Below are 20,611 nucleotides of genomic sequence, written 5' to 3' on the forward strand. Positions count from 1 at the left end.
TTTCCCGGCCCGAACGGTACTGGCTTCTTCCACTCACCAAAGGCGGAGCACACCTAACGATTCTCCCGCGGAATTTCATTGCCCACTTCGCCAGATTCAAATGCGGTATTTCAACATGATCGGGAAAATAGCCTTAGAATGAAGATCCTGACAATTGTGATTTTCTAGACCGCTTTCCCTTGAGTTGTGCAGGCACAGATCATTCACTAGGCATATAAGAGCAATATTCACAAAACCAACCGTCAATTTTGAACTGTCAACTCGAAACGCGCCCAACTCGTCCCGGAGACTCAAGTTCCAAAGTTTTCCCAAGATCCAGCAACTGAGCCCCAGAGACCCAGAAAAAAGTGGTGACTCTGAAGCATGCTACCTCCCAAACCGGGAGTTTACACCACGAAAAGCCACCCGGTGTTTACGTTAAAGTCTCAGCCACGTCACAAACAAAACCTCCCCTCAACGACTAGGTAGCCAAATCCGTTCTCACCCACAACCCGAAGGAAATACCGCTGGCGAGACATTGGAAAGTTGCCCCGAGCTTCTCAACACCTCTCTGACACACAGTCCAGTACCTACACACAATAATATCCAAACAGAAAGCAAAGCAAAGACCACAAGTTCCACCCTTAAACCAACTCGGCGCCTCCACCTCGGAAACCCCTTGCACACAAGTGGGATACGAGTACGAAAAGAAACTGAAAGAGATTCTCCGTCAGAGTGTTCATCGGGCCTTGCACGGACCGTCTTGTCTCGGCGTTTGACATGAGGCATCAGAGGACGGACACGAAAGATGTATATACTCGCAACGACGATGATCCACAATAGGGTACGAAGGAAAACCTCCGACACTGGTCCGGATTCAGGATCGCTGTGGAAAAAAAGGAGACCGGTCGAATACAGGCGAACAAGAAACGCAAGTGGACAGAGCCCTCTTGAAGGAAACCCGGCCCGAAACCCGGCGAACGAGACAGGCAACGACACTAGCACCCCCGGAACCAGGACCAACCTAGGAATCGGGTCGTCGTCACCACAAACGCCATCAACTCATTGTCACAACACGCCGGCCACGTACTCATCACGAAAGAAGTCACCCATCGACACAAAAATGCATAGCTCAAGAACGCCTGTCCGAGACAGGGGATTTTGGTATCTCATATGTACAAGCTCCTCTGAAAGCTCAGCCAGGCGTGTACACACCTGCGCAACTCTGTCTGTCTTCAATCGCAATGTGTTCCCCCTCTCCAGACGCCCTTTTCAATTGGAGTTCCCAGGCTAGAAGTTCCGACCATGTTTAGATCATGAAGCACCCGCTTGTGCCCGGGTCCTCATGCTATGCAAATGCAGTTTCATGAAAGCCCCCGCCTTGGATGAAAAAAGACCAGAAACAAAACGAAAGGACCGAACATGTGATGGAGAGAGACAGACCGGGAGAGAGGTGACGAGTCCTTGGGCCATAGAGACAGACATGCAAAGGAACAAACAAGTCAGCCCCTCCTGTCAATGTGCAGTGACTTCCCGCACTACATCCCGTCACACCCACCCATAGCCCTAATCCGTTTTTGTAGATGCCCTTGGTGCGAGAAAACGAAGAAAATGGTGATATGCCAATTGACGCGGCCTTTGGTGTGTTATCCAACAGTCGAGAAACGTCGGCAAAATCGGCCCTCTGGCATTCCCCGAAAATAGAGGCGCCCCTCCTCGTCATTATTAGTGAAGTTGAATTTTCTTGGCCTCCTGCCCAACGCCGATGTCTTGTGGTGTGATTCCGTCGACAGACCTCCTTGGATGTGTCTTCTCACATCACAATGCAATCCTTATCCTTGTCTTCGCCGCTCTTTTTAATCTTTCCACTCCGAGGAGGGGCGACTTCCATTGGGGTGCCGCCGCTGACAGCCGCTTGAATAATTGCTAAACGCTGCTTCGCGCGCTCATCGCCTGCATCGGCAGCCTTGACGTACCAGACGTTGGCCTCAAGGATGTCGCGCCGACAGCCAATTCCCATCTCTGTGAAATAGCCCACTGCGTACTGCGCCTTTACGTATCCTAAACAGTAACGGTTAGCCTCGTCGCCTCGCTCAGTCACTGCTTTGAAGATGGTTCCCGACATACCCATCTCGGCCGAACGGCGAGCCCACTCGTAAGCTTCCTCCTCATCCTTCTCCAAGATCGGTTCAGCACCGACCATGTACCATGCGCAGAGACCCATCATGGCGCCTGCATGTCCTCGCTCGGCAGCGCCAGTGTAGAAGTGGACGCTGAGCGCGGGGTCGCGAGGACAGCTGAGCTTCCCATGTTCGTAGGCCTCGCCCATGCGGAAGTTGGCCTCTGGATGGCCAAGTTCTGCCGCGGCAGTGAAGAGCTCAGCCGCGTAAACCTCATCCTTGAAAATGTCATCGCCATACCCCGTCTCGTACAAGCAAGCCAGCTGGTACGGAGCTGCGCTGTAGACGGCATCGGCGGCCTCTGCTGCGAGCTTCATCCACTTGATACCTTCACGGTATCGCTTCTCGCCCAGATCGCCTGAAAGACAAGCCTTGCCAAGGCGAGACATTGCACCCGGGTGACGCTTCGACGCGGACATGCGGAGGAACTGGACAGCCTTAGCAGGGTCTTTGCGGCAACCCCAGCCAAACTCGTAGCACAGCGCCGTGCGGTAAGCAGACTCAGCATGGCCATGCTTCGCGGCGAGAACGAAGAGGGGGAATGCTTGGTTATAGTCCTCCTTTCCTTTGCTAAAGAGGCCAGAGGCGTATCCATCTGCGAGGTAGTATTGGGCAAAGGGATATCCACCACTGGCCAGCTTCTGTAATATACCCTTTGCCTCTCGCAAGAGGTCATAGGGAGTTGACGAGGGGGAACTTTTGGGGCTGGAATTTCCCTTGCGCGGTGCTGGCTCACTGGGGTCCAGACCCTGCTCTTGAGCGGTGGATATCAGGAAGACCGCAAACGAGTATTGGATGGAGAAGTCGTTGGTTTTCTTGACGTTCTGGCGGTACATTTCCAGCGTCTTTTGAGCTCCGAGGAGCGAAGCGTTGTTGCCAACGGCATTGCGCAATTGGTTGTTGTCGAAGCTTATCGGGGCAGGAGCTGGCTGCGGGTACGGCACGTTCAACAGCTCTGCGTATGAAGCTGGCCTCGTTTCTGGGGACCTGCGAGTGCCTGACGGCGTCCGCATATGTGACCCTCCAGGCGTCAAATTCGGGGATCGCCCTCTGGGGGCATAGTCTGAAATGGCAGAGTAAGCCGATGAAGGACGCGGCATGGAAGTCCTTCTGGCAAACCCGGTGGGTGTCAGGTGACGATTCACAGGGGTTCCATCAGCGTTGAGACTTGGGTTCGAAGAGGAACGACGAGCGTCAAGCTCATGAGGAACACTCGAGACGCGTTGGGGAGGATACTCTTGATGGTGGTAGTATTGGAACATGGGGACAGAGTTGTTCTCTGGCATGTTGCCCTCCATTATCGAGCTCTCGGGAGACTCATCTTTGTATTCGGATGACTCGTTGATACCAGAGATAGAACTTGCGCTCGTTGTTGCAGAAGACTGTGCCGATGCTTGCTGTTGGGTGTTGCTTGAGGTGGTGGTGTCCGACTCCCTACTGTGGCGGTTGCCATCTTGAATTCTTGATGCGCTGTGAGCGCTGAAGCTGTCTGGCCCTTGGGCCCCGCGCTTCGGCTTGTAGCCTTGATCGTGGCCACTTTGGTTGGGTGTAAGAGAGCTCGCTGGACTCAGATAGTCGGGTTCGGAAGTGTAGGTGTTCGACGTTTTGAGGGGAGGCAGCTGCGTCCTTTCATGGCTTTGCATTTGTCGTCCAGCCTGACCGTAGGCCGAGGTGTGCGAAGGAGGGGTAGGGGCGTTGAGGTCTCGGGAACGATCGACATTTGAAAACTCTGCTTGGTAGGGTTGCGCCAGTTCAATGTTCGCATTGGATGGCTGGGCCCAGTTCTCGGCTTGAAAGTTCACCCTGACAGGAGAAGCGGGAGCGTCCCGAATTCTTGCCGACACCGGTTTACGGCCCGCCTCGTCGCCCAAAGTAAGCCGCTCGGGGGAGATGTGCTTTCGAAGACGATTCGGACTTGCAGTCGGAGTCATGACGGGCGGTGTCGGTGCCGTCGTGGCTGCCATTGAATCGTTGGAGGCTGGACACCAGGGTACTATTCTTTTCGCAGGAATATCGATGGCAGAAAGATCTGGTCCAAATGTCTTATGGTTGTTGCGTAAGCCCTATGAACCCTTTCCTTTTCTTGTAACTAAAGGCTTTCCTTCGACATGAACAATGAAGAAGACTAGATTATGGCCTCGGTGGTCGCGCGAGTTGTTCCTTCGTTGCGAGGGAGGTCAGGGGCAAGGAAGTGGTTGTTGGACGTGGGCTGGCTGTGTTTCTTCCCCGATGTGCTGAACGGCAACGAACGACAAAGATGCGCGGGTGACCGGCTGATGCGTTGTGTAGATGCACAAACTAGAAACTAAAGGCAAGGAGAAGAATAGACAGATTAGTGGGAGCAGTTCCAAGAGAGAAGAATGCCAAACCACCGGCGTGTATGAGTTATTGATCAAGCTGAATACTGGTAGGCATGGAGTTGAGGTTTTGGAAATGGGCCCTTGGCAGCGCAATGCGTGGTGCGTGGCATGCTTGACTTGTTATGTAAGTCAAACACGGGGGAACCTGGGAGACGACGGGAGGAAGAGGCGGAGGCAGCAGGGCGATGCAGAGGAGCCCACCTCACCACAGGCCCGGAAAGAAGCCGCCCAGAAGGGCCAAAAAGGCAGCAGTGAGCACCAGCGCCGGGCACATAGAGAGAGGGTACGCCGTCCCTCAGACTGCGCGAGACCGCCCAGCGCGCGGGTTCCAAGCACCAGCCCACCTAACAATGCCCACTCTCTCATCCACCCAACCCGCTCGCCCACACCAAGGAGGGATGCACACAAGGCAATCTACCCGTTTCGTACAGGGCTGCAGCAGACCATGGCCTTTTTCAGGTTGGCCTGGCGTGGATTGGATGGGCAATGGTGAATGGTGCCTGCTAGGGGGTGCGCGTGCTTCTGTAGCGCCTGGGAGCGAGCAAGAACCAGAGGGACACTTGCGCCAAAGGGGGGCTAGCCTGGACTGGCTGCGAAAGAGGGAGGGCTGAGTGACAAACCAAGCCGTCCATTGACAAGCCAAGAGGAAGAGGAGTACGGGAACACGAAGGGGACGACAGGAATAGCACCTCATAGACACGGTTCAGGGCAGGGTTAAGGTAGGTTAAGGTAGGTAGGTTGGGACTAAAAAGGGCAGAGAAGAGAAAGAGACGCGAAGTACGTACAGAAGAGGGCAAGGCATCCCAGGACTGCTCAAAGTAAAAGCTCTCCGGGAACTGACGTAGCCGACGTCACGTCGTCTGAGTTCTGTAAAAGTGCCGAATGTTCGTTTGATGTTGCTCCCGAGTCTGAACAAGTATAGATGAAAGGTTTGACGAGTTGGAAAAGAGATGGCAGCAGATGAGCGAGGCCCGAAATTCAGACAATGGAATAGACAATGGGATGGCGCAAAGGCATGAATAATGTAGTTCAGCGTTGGATCTTCTTAGACCGGGTCGTGCAGCAACCTCGGACGGACGCAATGTGAGAGAGTCAGCACAGGGCATGCCGCACGCCGCATGCCACACTTCTACTTGGCCGCCGAACCGCCTCCCAGAGCCAGGTACGAATAGGTTGGCGCAGGCAGGGTCCAGGGTGGTCGGAAGGGGCGGCCAAAGGGATGCTGCGCAGGAATGAGGAAGGGCAACAGTGATGGAAGAGTAAACACCGATAGGACCGGGTGCTATACCAGGGGGACAGAAGAAGGAAGATTGAAGGGAACGATGCCTACAGATAGAGAGAGAGAAGCGAAAAGCAACGTCACGCAGGGCAAGACGGTGACCAGGACGAGAAGCCACGAGAATGCCAAGCTTCCAAAGCCAGAGCTGGAACCGTAGCTGGAGCTGGAGCTGGCGACCAAGATGAAGCTGAGCAGCCTTACCGAAAGTGAGTACTTTTATTTCCAGGCTGCATGTGCTTGAAGAGGAGCAAGAGGCGGCCCCGTGGCTTCAGGTGCAATTACAACGACCACGCCCATGCCCGCGGCAACGTCAAGTGATGTGCCCCGCGGTCAGGGACAATGACACCGACGTTGTAAATGGGGGTGGCGCTCAAATGCTCAATGCTCAGGGCACCTCAATGCTCGAAGCGCCTCATGGAAGATTTGGATGGCATTGAGTGGCTGCGAGGGATCTACTCTGACGGCTTCTGGTGTCGACGCGAGCCTCCAGCCCGGCTCGGTGGGAAAGGGTGCCTGGATTCCAATTGCCCTTGCTTACCTCCAACAAACATCTTTCCCTGCCATAGTCTGTACGCGGGACTTTGACCCACCGTCTCCTCATACCGCTTGATGGCTCGTGTGTGGGTGACAACCGTGACGCATTCGATGCGAGGGCGAGGTGGTTGGTGACGATGATCACCTCAGGAACCTAAGGTAGGTTACTGAGGTACCTCAAGGTAAGTCTGGGAAGCACGGCAAGGTACAGATTGTATGGATAGGCTGGCGCCGAGGTACTTGCAGCTTGGTTTGCTTTCACGGCTTGACGGAGGAGTAGTCATCTTCTCTGGACGGAAGTCGCGCAACTTCCTCGACCGGCCAGATGGACCGATGCAACCTGCCCCGTGTCGCCCGGGTCCAACGTGCAGCTACTGCACATGCATAGTACGGTCTGCAGCGGCAGGACGAAGAAAGCGGAAAGGAAGGTCAGGTACCTCACCAAAGTGCAGATACGTAAGGTACTTACGTACATACGTATCCTTACACATGCCGTGCATTGGAAAAGCAAGTGCAAGGCAGATGCTTCTTAGGATCTCGTCTTTTTCGTCTTTTTCTGGCTAGGAAGGCAGGGCACGGTGTCACCGTCTGGGAACCCCGCGACCTCCTATGACCTTCTGCATCGTCAACTTCTATCCATCAGAGAGAGACCTCACCATTTCGGACCCACGTCTTTCGGCACACAGACGGTAAGGTAGATCCGACCGGAACTCCATCGAACTCCATCGACATCAATGCCAAGGGTTTACCCCCCGACCCCAGACCGACATGGCCTGTCACTTCGCCTCTGTCAAACCTGTCTTGCAATGCCGCTCGCTACGCTGTCATGTCACCTTCGGTCACCGCCTCTCTCCGCAGAATCAATATTCAAGTCGCCCAAGTGCCAGAGAGCATGCCGCCTATTCTTGGGCCTTCAAAGACACGGGAATACAAAACATGCAGGTCAATTCCGTTCGCCGAGAACGTGGAACAAAACATTGATCCTCTCGGCTCCTGCAGCTCTTCCTCTCAATGACACACAAGAAGACAGACTTTGGCGATGGCGGCTCCTCCGCCTCGCTGCAAGCCATTCGGGCACGATCGCATCGTATCCCCTTTTTTCTTTACCTGGCCTCCTCGTCTCTGGGCTCGACGCGCGTGGCTAATGAAGCAATGAAATCGTTCGTTTCACCTTGATCCGAGGGATTGCCCAGCCTGGGCCTTCTCCTCGCCTCATTCTCAATCACGGCCTCGCCCAGCCCCCTATCCGCATCGGCACATTTGCCTCGACCAAGCATCCTCTGGGATATCCAAACGTGCGAGGCATGCAAACACCACCCTCAGGCTTGCAAAGATTCTTGTCTCCGAGATCCCTGTCCTCATCTAAGGTACTGTGACGGGGCATTGGAGACCAGGATACCTTCCCCTTCCCCGCCGTACAACCCTGTGTAAAAGAAGTGCCAAAAGAAGGGACTTCAGGGTAGCCCCCACCACCCAGAGGCCTGCCAGAAGAACGGATCCGACATGATCCTGCAACAGAAAGGCAGTGAAGGTTGTTCGAGAACCCACTGCTTAACACCTCGTACAGCTAAGAATGGTTAGAGCACTTGGGACCGAAGCTAGGTGTTCCCGCGAAGATCTGCCTCGCGGCAAGGCTCTGCACGACGGACTCTTTGCGCATCCCGCATTTCCCGTGTTCGTTTCGAAACCTTTCTGTGCGCACACGATACCCAACGAGCAGGCAGCCCAAGACAGTACTCTACAGCTCACACACTGCCATCAACAGCTTAAAAGAACATACGCATAGTTGTCCAATCTTGGGGGTCTCCAACGCCTCCGCTGTTCCATGAATATTCGGGTGGATTCTACAAACTGGTCAGCCCCAGCGGTCGAGCTTCCCAGCGTGGGTCTGATGGCCGAATCGGCGAGAATGCTGGGTTCTGGTTGATGACCCCACTAGAGGACGACCCTGCAGCCGCTATTGAGTAGAGGTCCGAGTCTGGAAAGGGGAAGCTTCGGGACAAGGGACGGCCACTAGTCCAGTAAGAAAGAAAAAAAAACCCCAACAAGCACGTAACTCCAATGTAAGGTAGGTAGCTGGCCCAGGCTGACGCAAGAAAAGGACATGATGGCGAGTAAGAACTCACAGAAGCGCCGTTGATTCCGCCGCCAGGCACGCTTCTTTCGAGTCCTTTGCCACTTCTACACACTTTGCACCGAGTGACGAAGTGTTAACCGACCAAGCGCTGGGGAAAACGTGAGATAGATTCTACAAGGAAAAGCGGGTGATGCGGATTTTGCTCGTCATGTGAGGCATCATCCCACAGGATGCCGTCGCTAATGCTATCGCGAAATCGCATGCAGGGCATGGATGGCCGGCTGACTGCGCCCCTCGTACAAGCTCAGGTTACCTTCGATCAGCACCGTTAATCCACCACTGTGCATTGCCAAATCGACCGAGCTGAGAGCCCCTTTTCAACTCCTAACCAGGGCTGCCCATGGTACCATTTCAAGGGCGCTTCACCGCTACGCACAGTGCTCGGTGTACAATTGCGACGACATCTTGTGGTGATTCCGCGTCCTTGCAGCTTTTGCAGCTTCGAGAGCTTGCACACCCAGGAGCGCACAAATTCGTTGGTCCAACATCGCAACTCGGAAACACTGCCAACTGCATATTCTGCTTCAGTCCGGGGTCGGTCCATGGTGCCCGCACATAGTAGTCCGTGGGTCCACCGTCCTACGTGAAATGGCGGCGGACATCGCGGATCTACAGCCACGACGTGTAACGCAGCCACTGCAGCCTGTGACACCAATCATGGCCGGTTTCCTTATTCCCCGCATGGCACCTATGCACTAATTAGGTAGCTTCAATTGGAGATGAAGGACCCCAGAACCTTGGTGCTGGTTCTGCTAAGTGGTCATCGATTGGCGAGCCTCCTTTGCTGAAAGACAGCGCTCCGAAGGCTTTGATTCGTGCTCCGTGGCGGAGATGACGATGTGAAGGCTTGCTTGCCCAACAACCGTCACGAACATATCTAGAAGAACGATGATCTTTCGTGGGCTCAGATTGTTTTTTCTGGACTGACTTATTACACGGTTGGAGACCTTTGGAATTGAAGACAGGTAAGCCCTGATATGAATCGGACCGTACGGCCGACTTCGTGTTTTAAAACGGAGCAGCATGGTGTGAATCTCCGGATGGGATGGAGTTTTGTAGCCAGGCTGAACCAGCTGGTCCTCGCCAATTGGATGTCTCGCGTCAATACCCGAGGAGCTTACTATGGTTCACAAAGATCTCGCTTTCTGTTTTTGCCTCCCAAGTTCCAAGCATCCATAGTTATCTGGTCTGCCGGATGCCACCTGCGTGCCAATCCCGCCAACGACTCCAGATGTCGAAACACCCAAATTGCAAACGGATGCATTTTGGTCGCTTGTTTGATACAAGGTCAGTATTACTAGCCCAAAGCCTTCACCGGGGCTGAAAAATTTTGGGCCAAGGTTAACACTGGCCTGACCGCAGCCTTACAGAAATGACCAGGCGCCACAACAAGTTGGCAACCGTGCAATACCACCGTTGAACCAACCCATATCATTTTGTTGTGGGACGCCACGGTCTGCAGACGCAGCTTTTCGCAATAAGGCCCCAGAAGCCACTCTGCCAGATACCAAAGAGAGAAACTTCATACCGCATTGCACAAGATCAACATTTTCTGGAATGCATGCAGAGGATGATGTTTTGAGATGAGACAGACAAGGCGAAGAGCCTTGGAAGGTTCCATGAGAGCCAATGTTGGGATGGAGACGAGACGAAAACTCATCTGATTTTCATGGCGGGCAACTTCATATCGACGCCCCCAACAGCATGCAGCAAGCGAATTTAACAAGGAGTTTGAGGTTTCTGATTCGCCTGGTGGAGCTTAACGCTGCCGATCCTAAAGCGATTTGCAAGCTGTCAGTGCCTCAGCAAGCAACTCAAGACGCTATTCGAATACAGATTGCTTTATATCCTGGATGCTTGCAAGGCTGGCACCCCGCGAATCGCAAAGGTGTTAAAATGACATTGGCCTGTGCATAGATGGATTACCTAGAGCCCCAGGAGGAAAGCTTGGCCGCTACTTGGGACGGGCAGAAGACAGTGATACGCAGAGACGACGGCGATGTGCGCGGGCTGGTAGGTGTGGATCTCACGATAACGACGCAGGGCTCCATCTCGAGGGAGGCTCAAAACTAAGTTTTTCGTTCCTAGTGGAGGCGGCAAGGAAGTGCGAAGCCAAATAGCGCCGGGGCCGCGTTTTAGGATCGTGATTATCGTGTTGCCGCTGTTTTCGCCAAGGGTCTCTATCCTGACAGCGATAGTGGCAGCTGCAAGGGCAGTAGATGCTGGGAAGGAGCTGATAGGAGTGGCATGCAGACAGACGATGGAGTTCCACGGCATGGCATGCTCGTATCGTTACCTGGCGGACTACGACGACAAATACCGGAACGACTGGCGAGTGGCATGCGCGACTACTGTGACCAGTGGAATTCCCATATCTTGGTGGAGGGCAGCATTCCTTGGTCGACTTCAGAGCCCCTTTGAAACACGGAAATCATGATAGTTCTTTGCCGTGTTATCTATCCATTTGTAGCCGGCCCACGGCCGAAGGCAAATATCAATCACCAATTCCGATTCCCTTGCCGGCCTGTCAGCTAGAGCTATGGGCCGCCGACGAAGGAAGAACACGCAATGGCCATCGGAGAGATTGGCTGGGCGCCCGCCATTAGCCTCCCGAGCTTTTGAAGAGGAAAACAGCCGTGGCGAACAGAGGCTTGGAAAAACTCAACATTCTCTCTAATATTTTGATGTCTAACAATTTGGTGCCGGCCGAGAAGAGTCGCCACCCGCACATTGGTTCTAGGAGCGGCCAACGGCAATGAAGACTGGGAACACGAGGTGGTTGTTGAATTGCCCTGCGACCTGACTGGGAGGATCCAGGGATTGCGACCACTTTCCTGTATTCGTACGGTTGTCGTTCCCTCCCGCCAACAGAAGTGGCTTGGACGGAGGTCGGGCGCGGGTGTAGGACAGAGCCAAGCCCTGAGATGCAGGTAAGCAGAGACAAACTCTCTTTTGGGTCTGGTGAACATTTCCGAGCTCCTTTTGGGGCGGCTGGGGGGGGGGGGGGCGGTCGGCTGGGCAACAGGGGCTTGAGCTTGAAAATAGCAACCCCGGTCCTGCATGCTGATCTGGTTTAGACTATTCGTACCTGGTGTGGGTGGATGGAGGTACAAGCGCGTATCGGTATCCACGCAATACGCAAGTTGTGAGTGGGTTGGAGTGTCCATCAGTTCGTATGGAGTCCGCAATTCACCTGCCCCCAGTCTGTCTACTATGACGAATTTCAAAGTAGTTGGGTGGGCAGTGAACGAGTGGGATCATGGCATGGCCGCAACAGAAAAAAAAGAAGCAGAAAAGATCGATGCCGTTTGGCCGTTGCGACAACGTAGAAGAGTGCGAAACGGGTAAGTGACGAGCTTTGGCCGCCAAAGGCCAAAGGATGATTGAAAGCAGTCATTCGCGTGCCAGAGTAATGACTGACTGACGCCTATGTCGTCAATATTTGGCCTTTCGTGGTACCTGTGTGAGCAATTTGCAAGGCCGAGGTACTCAGAGGGTACTTTCGATGTGCCCCGTGGGCTGGAATTTGGAGCACCGAGTCTGCCCATCCCCCACTCCCTTGCCCCTGCCCCTGCCCCTCTGCTGAAGTATTGACCATGTCAAGCCGAACTCAATCTTTGCCCTTTTCCCCATCAACCGGGAGACAACCCCGAAAAAACCAACTATGAGTGTCGTGGGGTTCGGGATGCTGACTAGGACGATGTTAAAAGTCTCTTTTGGTCGATCAATCTGCCCACTGGTGGCAGGGGCAGGTTCATTTAGGGCAGCGCAGAAGAGAGGCGACGTCGATATATTTGAAGTAAGGAGTCGTAGCATTGGCAAAAGGGACCCCCAGCCACTCTAGACAGCAGCGTAGCAACACAAGCCAGCGTCCCAAAAAAAAAAAAAAAATCCAATAATACGAGAAATGGGTGAGGCGAGGGTGCTGGACCATGTGGCGGTTTGGAACGCAATGGGACAGCCGGCGCGATGTGGGGTGGTACCTCTTTCGAAGCGTGGTTTTCTCTGCTTGGAGAAAGTACCGACGGTCTTTGGGCTAAGACGGGCTGCTTCACCGGACTCTCTTCTGATTTCCCCTTTCCTGCTGGACTGGGCTGTCCCAAAGCTAGTTGTCGGTGCCCACGCTGATCGCCCATCATTGCCCATCCCTTCCTTCCGGGCCTTGGGAAGCAAAGTGCGTCGTCGTTGTCGTCGTTGTCGTCGTTGTCGTCGTCCCTCCCGAACACTTCATCCCTCCGGCGCTCAGTCTGGTTCCTTCCTCCTAATTAACTGTCGCTTACGGATACTTTTCGCGCCCACATCTGTCGCTCTTGGCCTTGGAAATCAGTCGACGTACGGATATTCGTTTCTACTCTCGTTTCCACTCGTCTTTCTTCTGCAGAATCGACATCCCGACAATTTGATTTGGTTACCCTACCTCGTTTTGAGCTCGTCCAGTCGCAGTCCTGGCCACAGCAGTAGCAACCGTAATACTGACGACGGACCCCGCCCAATTCGTATTATTGCCCCCGATTCGGCAGAAGAAGAAGGCAAATCAAGACGGACTGTGCGTACGATCGCATCTGTTACCCCGGCTTCCTCGCTCGCTCCCATCATCTATCGCTCACCCTCTCAACAGGTGGTGTGTGTGCACTTTCCTCCGCCCCGAATCCGCCTACTGTCGCGCAGCCGGCAGCCTTCTTGGGCTTCCACAATATTGAAACATTTGGTCAACTCCTCGGCCTCTGGAAAGAAGATCGACACCGTTGCAGTTGTTGCTCGAAAATCGTGTCGGTTGCCATTTGAAACCCTCTCTCTCTATCTCGCTGCACTTGCGACGAAACTTCCATCCGCTCTTTTTCATCCCTTTAATCCGTCCAATTCAGTACCTGCATAGCGGATCATCGTCTCGCATCGTTCCATCCATCGCTAGTCCTTGACACAACTCACCACCACCCCTGGTCCCAAGTAGTTGTGCAAGAAGCCAAGTTGGAGCACATAGGCCGTGCATCTGTTGCTAAGGTACACAAAAGCAACAGGAAGATCAGACAAGCACGCAACAAGCACACAATAAGAAGACGGCAAGAAAGAAGGAAAAAAGTAAGGACCAGGCCCAAGGGAAGAAGAACGGACGGACACTGCAACAACGCAACAACCACCCTTTGGACCGTTCATCGCTTGTTGTCGGGTCTCGACCATCATTGTAAGGGTCACCTGGGATTACCCACACAAGCATAATCATCTCAGCTTCTTTTTACTTTGAGGCGGCACTGCGCAAAGCAACAGGGAAGCAAGCAAGTCGCAGTCGCTCCGTGGTTGGAGAACAAGCACGCTTTTGCCGGCAACTTCCTTGCTTGGCCTTGTTGTCCAGCTGTCACCCCCGACTTGCTGGCGCAGAAACAGAGAAAAGCCAGGTCGAAAATAGGGACGGCTTCCCCATTGATTCGCCGTCTCCCAAGGAACAACCCCCGCTATTGGCAGGGGTGCCAGGCCCAGACATCCATAATTCTTGCCTGGAAGTGCTTTCCTCCCAACAACAACTCCTGTGAGTATGACCTCCCGCCAACGCCAACGCCAATGACCTACAACTGGCTGTTGTCTTCTCTTTCCGCCGCTGCTGTTGTGGTTTCTTGACCTTCCCATTTGCTTCCCCCCAAACACCGCATCTCTGTATTTCTTCAGCATTTGCGTTTGGTCCACTCCTCCCTCACCCTTGCGAAAAGAACCGAGATCGACTCGCTCTGTTGCCTGTTTTCGACTCGCAACAGATATTAAGCGCCTTTTTGGGAAGGGTGAAGTCTCCCGTCTCGAATAATCACTTTGCAACCGCTGGGACTGGGTCCGGCTTCGTCTCGGAATCAAAGGCTAATGTGCATCTCCGTACAGGACCATGTCTCGCCCCGAAAGGCCTGCAGCGACCTCTCCCTTCGAGAATAGCAATGCCTACAAAAACTCGCCGTCGCGACGGACCCGTCTGGACGATGTCGAGACTGGTGGCTACTATCCCGTAGGAGGGCGACCTCAGCACCGACGTGGGCAATCTGCGACTTCCTTCCCCGAGACGATCCCGTCTCCTAATGTCAACACAGAGAACCAGCCTTTATCCCCGACCTACGACTCGCCGGCCGCAGGACCTTCGACCGCCGACCAGCCTTTCACGAGAAAGAAAAGTTTGGTTCGACCAGAGCGACACAGAATAGACAAGGACCATCCTAATTACTACTACCGCAAACATGCTGCCAACATGCATGTTCTACCTTCGGCGACTGGAAACGATCCGATAGTCGAGGATATGGAAGGAACGACGGATGTTTCTGGCCGCTCGCAAACAAACGACAACTTCTCGGATGCCTCGCCCCCACGAGGCGTTAACAGCAGACAGAACAGTGGCGAGGAAAAGAAGGGACCGTCGCGAACCAAGGCAAAGCGTTCGAGTCGCCACAAGTCCGGCAAGCTCACCAAGGATGGCAAGGGGAAGCGGAACAAGCAGGTCGAGCAGATCCGTCCACCGAGCTTCTGGAACGTCTACTGCGCCATCATCACCTTCTGGTGTCCAAACTTTATGCTGAAATGCTGTGGTATGGCCTCAAAGGAGCAGCAGAGAGCTTGGAGAGAGAAGATTGGGTTGATCAGTCTCATCTTACTCATCATGGGCTTTGTCGGTTTCTTGACTTTCGGTTTTACTGCGGTGGTCTGTGGAACCCCACCGACACGCCTTCAGGTCAACGATGTGGACGATGGATACATGATCTTCCACGGAACGGCCTATGACTTGACCCGCTCTCGTCACCCTCCGGCCGATGGTGTGCCCATGATCAACAGGACCACCGGCGCCAATGTCTTATACGATCTGCCCGAGAAGAACGGCGGCAAGGACGGCAGCTTCTTGTTCCAAAACGTCAATGGTAGATGCAAGAACCTCATCACCCTCGCCGACAACTCGGATGTCCCGACGAACAGCAATGGCGACTTGGCATGGTACTTCCCCTGCACTGTCTTCAACCAGGACGGCTCGTCAAAGCCGAACCTGACAATTCCTTACTACCTTGGTTATGCCTGCCACACGACGAAGAAGAGTCGCGACACCTTTTACTTGGACCTGACCGGTACCGCTGACGTATACTTCACATGGAACGACATCAAGAACAGCTCCCGAAACTTGATTGTGTACTCCGGTACCGTCCTGGATCTTGACTTGCTCAACTGGTTCAACAGCAGTCAGGTCAAGGTGCCAGATCGGTTTAATGAGCTCAAGGACAAGACTACGGCCGTAAACAAGGCCATTCGCGGACGCGACGTCACCAGAGCTTTCCAGGTTTCGGGCGACAAGCAGATTGCCGAATGCTTTGAAGAGATCATCAAGGTTGGATCAGTCGATACTGAGACTGTTGGCTGCATTGCATCCAAGGTCGTTCTTTACGTCTCCTTGGTTCTGATTCTCGCCGTTGTGTTGACGAGATTTTTCCTCGCCCTCTTCTTTCAGTGGTTTATTAGTCGAACTTACGCCGCGGCCAAGACATCTCAGACCAAGGACAAGCGCAAACGCAACCAACAGATTGAGGACTGGTCTGAAGACATCTATCGCGCACCTCCCAGACTACCTGGCGATATCGGAAGCAGTGTTAACGGCTCTTCTGATCGGACGAGCAAGCGTCAGAGTACATTCCTGCCCACGACGTCTCGGTTCTCCGCTGTTTATGGAGCAGGCGCAACTCCGCAGGCTGGCACAAAGAGAATGCCTACCACCATGGCTAGCTCAGGTGCTGGCAGCAACATGATGCACTCCAACGCTATGTACCGCCAGGGCAACGACAGCCGCACCAGCTTCCTTCGCTCAGACCCCTATACAAGCAATGTGCCCTCAACGGAAGGACCTGGGCCTGCTGGCTTCATTCACGAGGCCGTCGTGCCTCAGCCGCCCGCCGACTGGATGCCCTTTGGTTACCCACTTGCCCACACAATGTGCCTTGTTACCGCCTACTCCGAAGGTCATCTCGGTATCCGGACCACTCTTGATTCCATCGCCATGACCGACTATCCCAACAGCCATAAAGTTATTGTCATTATTTGCGACGGTATCATCAAGGGCAAGGGCGAGACGTTGTCTACTCCTGACTACTGCTTGGCAATGATGAAGGATCACACCATTCTCCCAGAGGAAGTCGAACCCTTCTCTTACGTCGCGGTTGCCAGCGGTTCCAAGCGACACAACATGGCCAAGATCTACTCCGGCTTCTATGACTACGGCAACGAATCTGCCATCCCGCTTGAAAAGCAGCAAAGAGTCCCTGTTCTTCTCGTTGTCAAGTGCGGTACACCCGATGAGGCGACCAAGTCCAAGCCAGGCAACCGTGGCAAGCGTGACAGTCAGATCATTCTCATGTCATTCCTTCAGAAAGTCATGTTTGATGAGCGTATGACGGAGCTCGAGTACGAAATGTTCAACGGTTTATGGAAGGTGACGGGTATATCGCCCGACTTCTACGAAATCGTCCTCATGGTCGATGCCGATACCAAGGTCTTCCCCGACAGTCTGACGCACATGGTTTCTGCCATGGTCAAGGACCCCGAAATCATGGGTCTCTGCGGTGAGACGAAGATTGCCAACAAGCGTGACAGCTGGGTTTCCGCCATTCAAGTCTTTGAGTACTTCATCTCCCACCACCTGTCCAAGTCCTTCGAGTCCGTCTTTGGCGGTGTCACCTGTTTGCCCGGTTGCTTCTGCATGTACCGAATCAAGGCGCCCAAGGGAGCCCAGGACTATTGGGTCCCCATCTTGGCCAACCCGGACATTGTCGAGCACTACTCTGAAAATGTGGTTGACACTTTGCACAAGAAGAACCTTCTTTTGCTCGGCGAGGACCGATACCTGACCACTCTCATGCTCCGGACCTTCCCTAAGCGTAAGCAGGTGTTTGTGCCACAGGCCGTCTGCAAGACCACGGTGCCCGATACCTTTGCCGTGTTGCTCTCACAACGTCGACGATGGATCAACTCGACGATCCACAACCTGATGGAACTGGTTTTGGTCCGTGACCTTTGCGGCACCTTTTGCTTCAGCATGCAGTTTATCATCTTCGTCGAGCTCATGGGAACTCTCGTCCTGCCTGCCGCTATTGCCTTCACCTTCTACGTCGGTCAGTATTCATAATGCCTGCCCTACTCGGTTGCAGCTAACAGTCATTCCAGTCATCATCTCCATTGTCCACTCACCCCCGCAAATCATCCCATTGGTTCTGCTGGGTTTAATCCTTGGACTTCCCGCTGTGCTCATTGTCCTGACTGCCCACTCCTGGTCCTACGTTGTGTGGATGCTTATCTACCTGTGCTCGCTACCCATTTGGAACTTTGTCCTTCCCACATACGCGTTCTGGAAATTTGATGACTTCTCCTGGGGAGATACCAGGAAGACAGCAGGCGAGAAGACGAAGAAGGCCGGCCTCGAGTACGAGGGCGAGTTTGACAGCAGCAAGATCACCATGAAGAGATGGGCCGAGTTTGAGCGCGAACGCCGGACGCGCAACAACTACTGGGGTTCCAAGGAGAATGTCGTCGGAGGTGGCAACACCTGGTCGGCACCATTGGGTCACCAGTACCAAGACGAATACTACTCTGACGCATAAAAAAGCAAATCACACGGCCGGGCGTTTTTTGTGTTTCAAAGCATGAGGATACACTTATTGGGTTTTTATACGAAAAGGCGCGAATCAATGAGGCCTCTTTTTTCCCCCCTCTCTTTCTGATGAATTAAAAAAAAGAGGGGGAAGGGAGGATTGCGTATATTTGAATGGCTCGGCCAACTTGTAATAAAGGAGAGAGAAGCCGGGTGGAGCTGTATTGACACTGTTATTTATTGCCACAACTTGAAGCTTGTTTTTTGTTGTTCTCCCAAGTCTCGTGCGACTACCTATCTACCTGCCTACACCGTAGTGTCTCCTCGACCAAGGCGCGAATATTGTCCACACTGTAGTTGCATGAAGGCCGTTACCACAGCTCAAGGGGGGGCTTCTTGGAGGGGTTTAAGTTTCTAAGGCTTGTACGTACATACATGGATGGTATTCTTTGAAAGGAGCGCATCAGTTCGTCAATAACAAGTCAGAGGGTGTGTCGCGCATCAGACGCCTTCTTTCCCGCTGTCACAATCAGTCCTTGGATCCGTCCAGTCACAGTTCCAGCCAGCTTAAGCCAACACAATCACGATCTACGGCAGGATTATCAATCGAGGAGAGGGAAGAGAATTAGGGGGAAGAAGAGAAATAGTTGAAAAGGTTGGGTTTCCTGACTATGCCCTTTAGCGTACCTTTTGCCGCGAAACTTGTATGAGACGGCTCAGCCGACGGGAGCCAATATTCATCGCAGTCGGCGCGTCTTGGGATATTGTTGGATTCTGGAGGGGAGGGGGGGAGGGGAGGGCCACCGGGGAGGTATATACAGACACACACATGGCACACTATAAGGAAAAGAAGCAATGTCGGGCGTTGGATGTCGTGTGACCTCGCAGCGGGCTGTGACTGACGGACGAGCATTTGTGTGCGAGGTTTGAGGGGAGTTTAGATAGAGAGGCACGGAAGCGGAAAAGGGGGGGGGGTCGGGGAGAGAAAAAAGAATAAGGAGAGCAGAGAGTGCAGAGAGTACAGAGAGTGACAAAACGTGCGCAACATCAACAGCGGATCTTTTCTCCTTTGCTCGTTCCCTTCTTTTCTCGCATCCCCCTCCTCCCGCTTCCACCCCGTGCCCATCTTCAACGGACTGTGGTAATATGAGGCCGAGTTTGATGGCACTATAATGTAGAAATTCCTGATCCATTTGGTCTATCCTCGAATCCAGGCACGGCCTCCTCCCCCCATCAAGCAATGCTCACCAAAAAATTTCGCCTTCCGTCACGCATGGAACTGGCGGATGAATGAAGGCGGGGGAGAGGAGGGGGGGGGGGGTTTGTTGGAAACGAGAAACGCGGGACGCGGATCTTAATGCTAGTTGAACACAGATGGGAAATCCCGGTAAACCGATGAGATTGTGGAGAAAAAAGGGGCCCGTTCCCGCCGCCGACGGGCGGAACGGACGGACTGAACGAGAGGATAGGATTATGATCAACCCGAGAAAGAAAAGGCGTGTTCTAAACAACCACACAGACTTCAGAAGGGGGGGGGGGGGGGGGCGGGGGGGGGGGGCGGTGGGTGGGAGGGAGGGTGAGGAGATGAGGGAGGGGTGCGCGCGGGGGGGGCGAGGAGTGGGGGGGAGAGTTGAGGAGCGGTGGAGGGGGGGGGGGGGGGGGGGGGGGGGGGGGGGGGGTGGGGCGACAGCGGTTGATCAAAAAGGGAGACTGGAGAAAGCCAGGGTAGGAGAAGAGTATACACTTGCTGCAGGTAGCCGAGACATTGCGCCCTTTCCCAGTTTCTTACCCATGGCACTTTGCATTTTACGTGCGTGGTGTGCTGGGCTGGCTGGCCGGTTGCGTTCTCATTCGTTTCTCTGCAGTTTCCCTAGGTGCGTTATTCGCGGCAACATGAGGATTTTTGCTGGCTGATTGACGATTTTGCGCACGGCCTTTGGCCCACCAAGTCGCGGCGGACTGGATTCTCAGTGCACCACACTCTTTTACGTTTCTTTTTCCACCTCATATCCGGCGTGGTCGTGGGGTGGTCGTTTGCTTCTACCCGTGGCGCCGCGTCACGAGTTTGGGTGGTAGACTGATAGTTTACTGTGACGGTCGGCCAGAGCGGAAGTTGGCCCTGGATTATAGTTCCAGTCCTGAAAGTTGGGAATACCCGCCCCTCGATTTGTTTAGAGGTCTTTTTTCAGCGAATAAAACGCAGTATGACCTGTGAGACCAAGGAACGAGATTAGGTCGAGACGATGAGCTGGGGTATCGATGACCAGTACTTTTTCTCTTCCGACATGGGTGGACAAAGCCGGCCAAGGAACATCTAATGAGCACAAAGAACGGCCATGCCGAATCCTCTTATTGGCAAGGTTTCCCGACTTCCAATTGTCAATGTATATCCGTATCCGTATCCTCCGAGGATATAGATAGAGAACGTGTCTTCAACGGGGGCGGTCGAGGGCAACCATAGGGTGTTGGTCTCTGGCGGCCTTGATTTGTCCAAGCCTTCCCGTCCGGGTCATCCGCACGCACTTGCTGAATGCCCTGCTTGCTGGCTGA

At 53.9% G+C, this 20,611-nt stretch overlaps 2 protein-coding genes across 2 annotated transcripts; one reads left to right on the forward strand and one right to left on the reverse strand.

Moving 5' to 3' along the window:
• Window positions 1-1,792: 1,792 nt before the first annotated feature.
• On the reverse strand, window positions 1,793-4,123 carry CORC01_06849 (uncharacterized protein; the record flags this gene model as incomplete). The annotated part of the gene is made up of 1 exon (XM_022618488.1): window positions 1,793-4,123. One exon carries the CDS (start codon window positions 4,121-4,123, stop codon window positions 1,793-1,795), a length of 2,331 nt encoding a protein of 776 aa, XP_022474967.1.
• A 10,215-nt stretch (window positions 4,124-14,338) lies between these two features.
• CORC01_06850 (chitin synthase 4) lies at window positions 14,339-18,071 on the forward strand (the record flags this gene model as incomplete). The annotated part of the gene is made up of 2 exons (XM_022618489.1): window positions 14,339-17,585; window positions 17,638-18,071. 2 exons carry the CDS (start codon window positions 14,339-14,341, stop codon window positions 18,069-18,071), a joined length of 3,681 nt encoding a protein of 1,226 aa, XP_022474968.1.
• Window positions 18,072-20,611: the final 2,540 nt, after the last annotated feature.

Source organism: Colletotrichum orchidophilum, assembly GCF_001831195.1.
Source record: "Colletotrichum orchidophilum strain IMI 309357 chromosome Unknown Scaffold_53.1, whole genome shotgun sequence".
Taxonomy (NCBI): domain Eukaryota; kingdom Fungi; phylum Ascomycota; class Sordariomycetes; order Glomerellales; family Glomerellaceae; genus Colletotrichum; species Colletotrichum orchidophilum.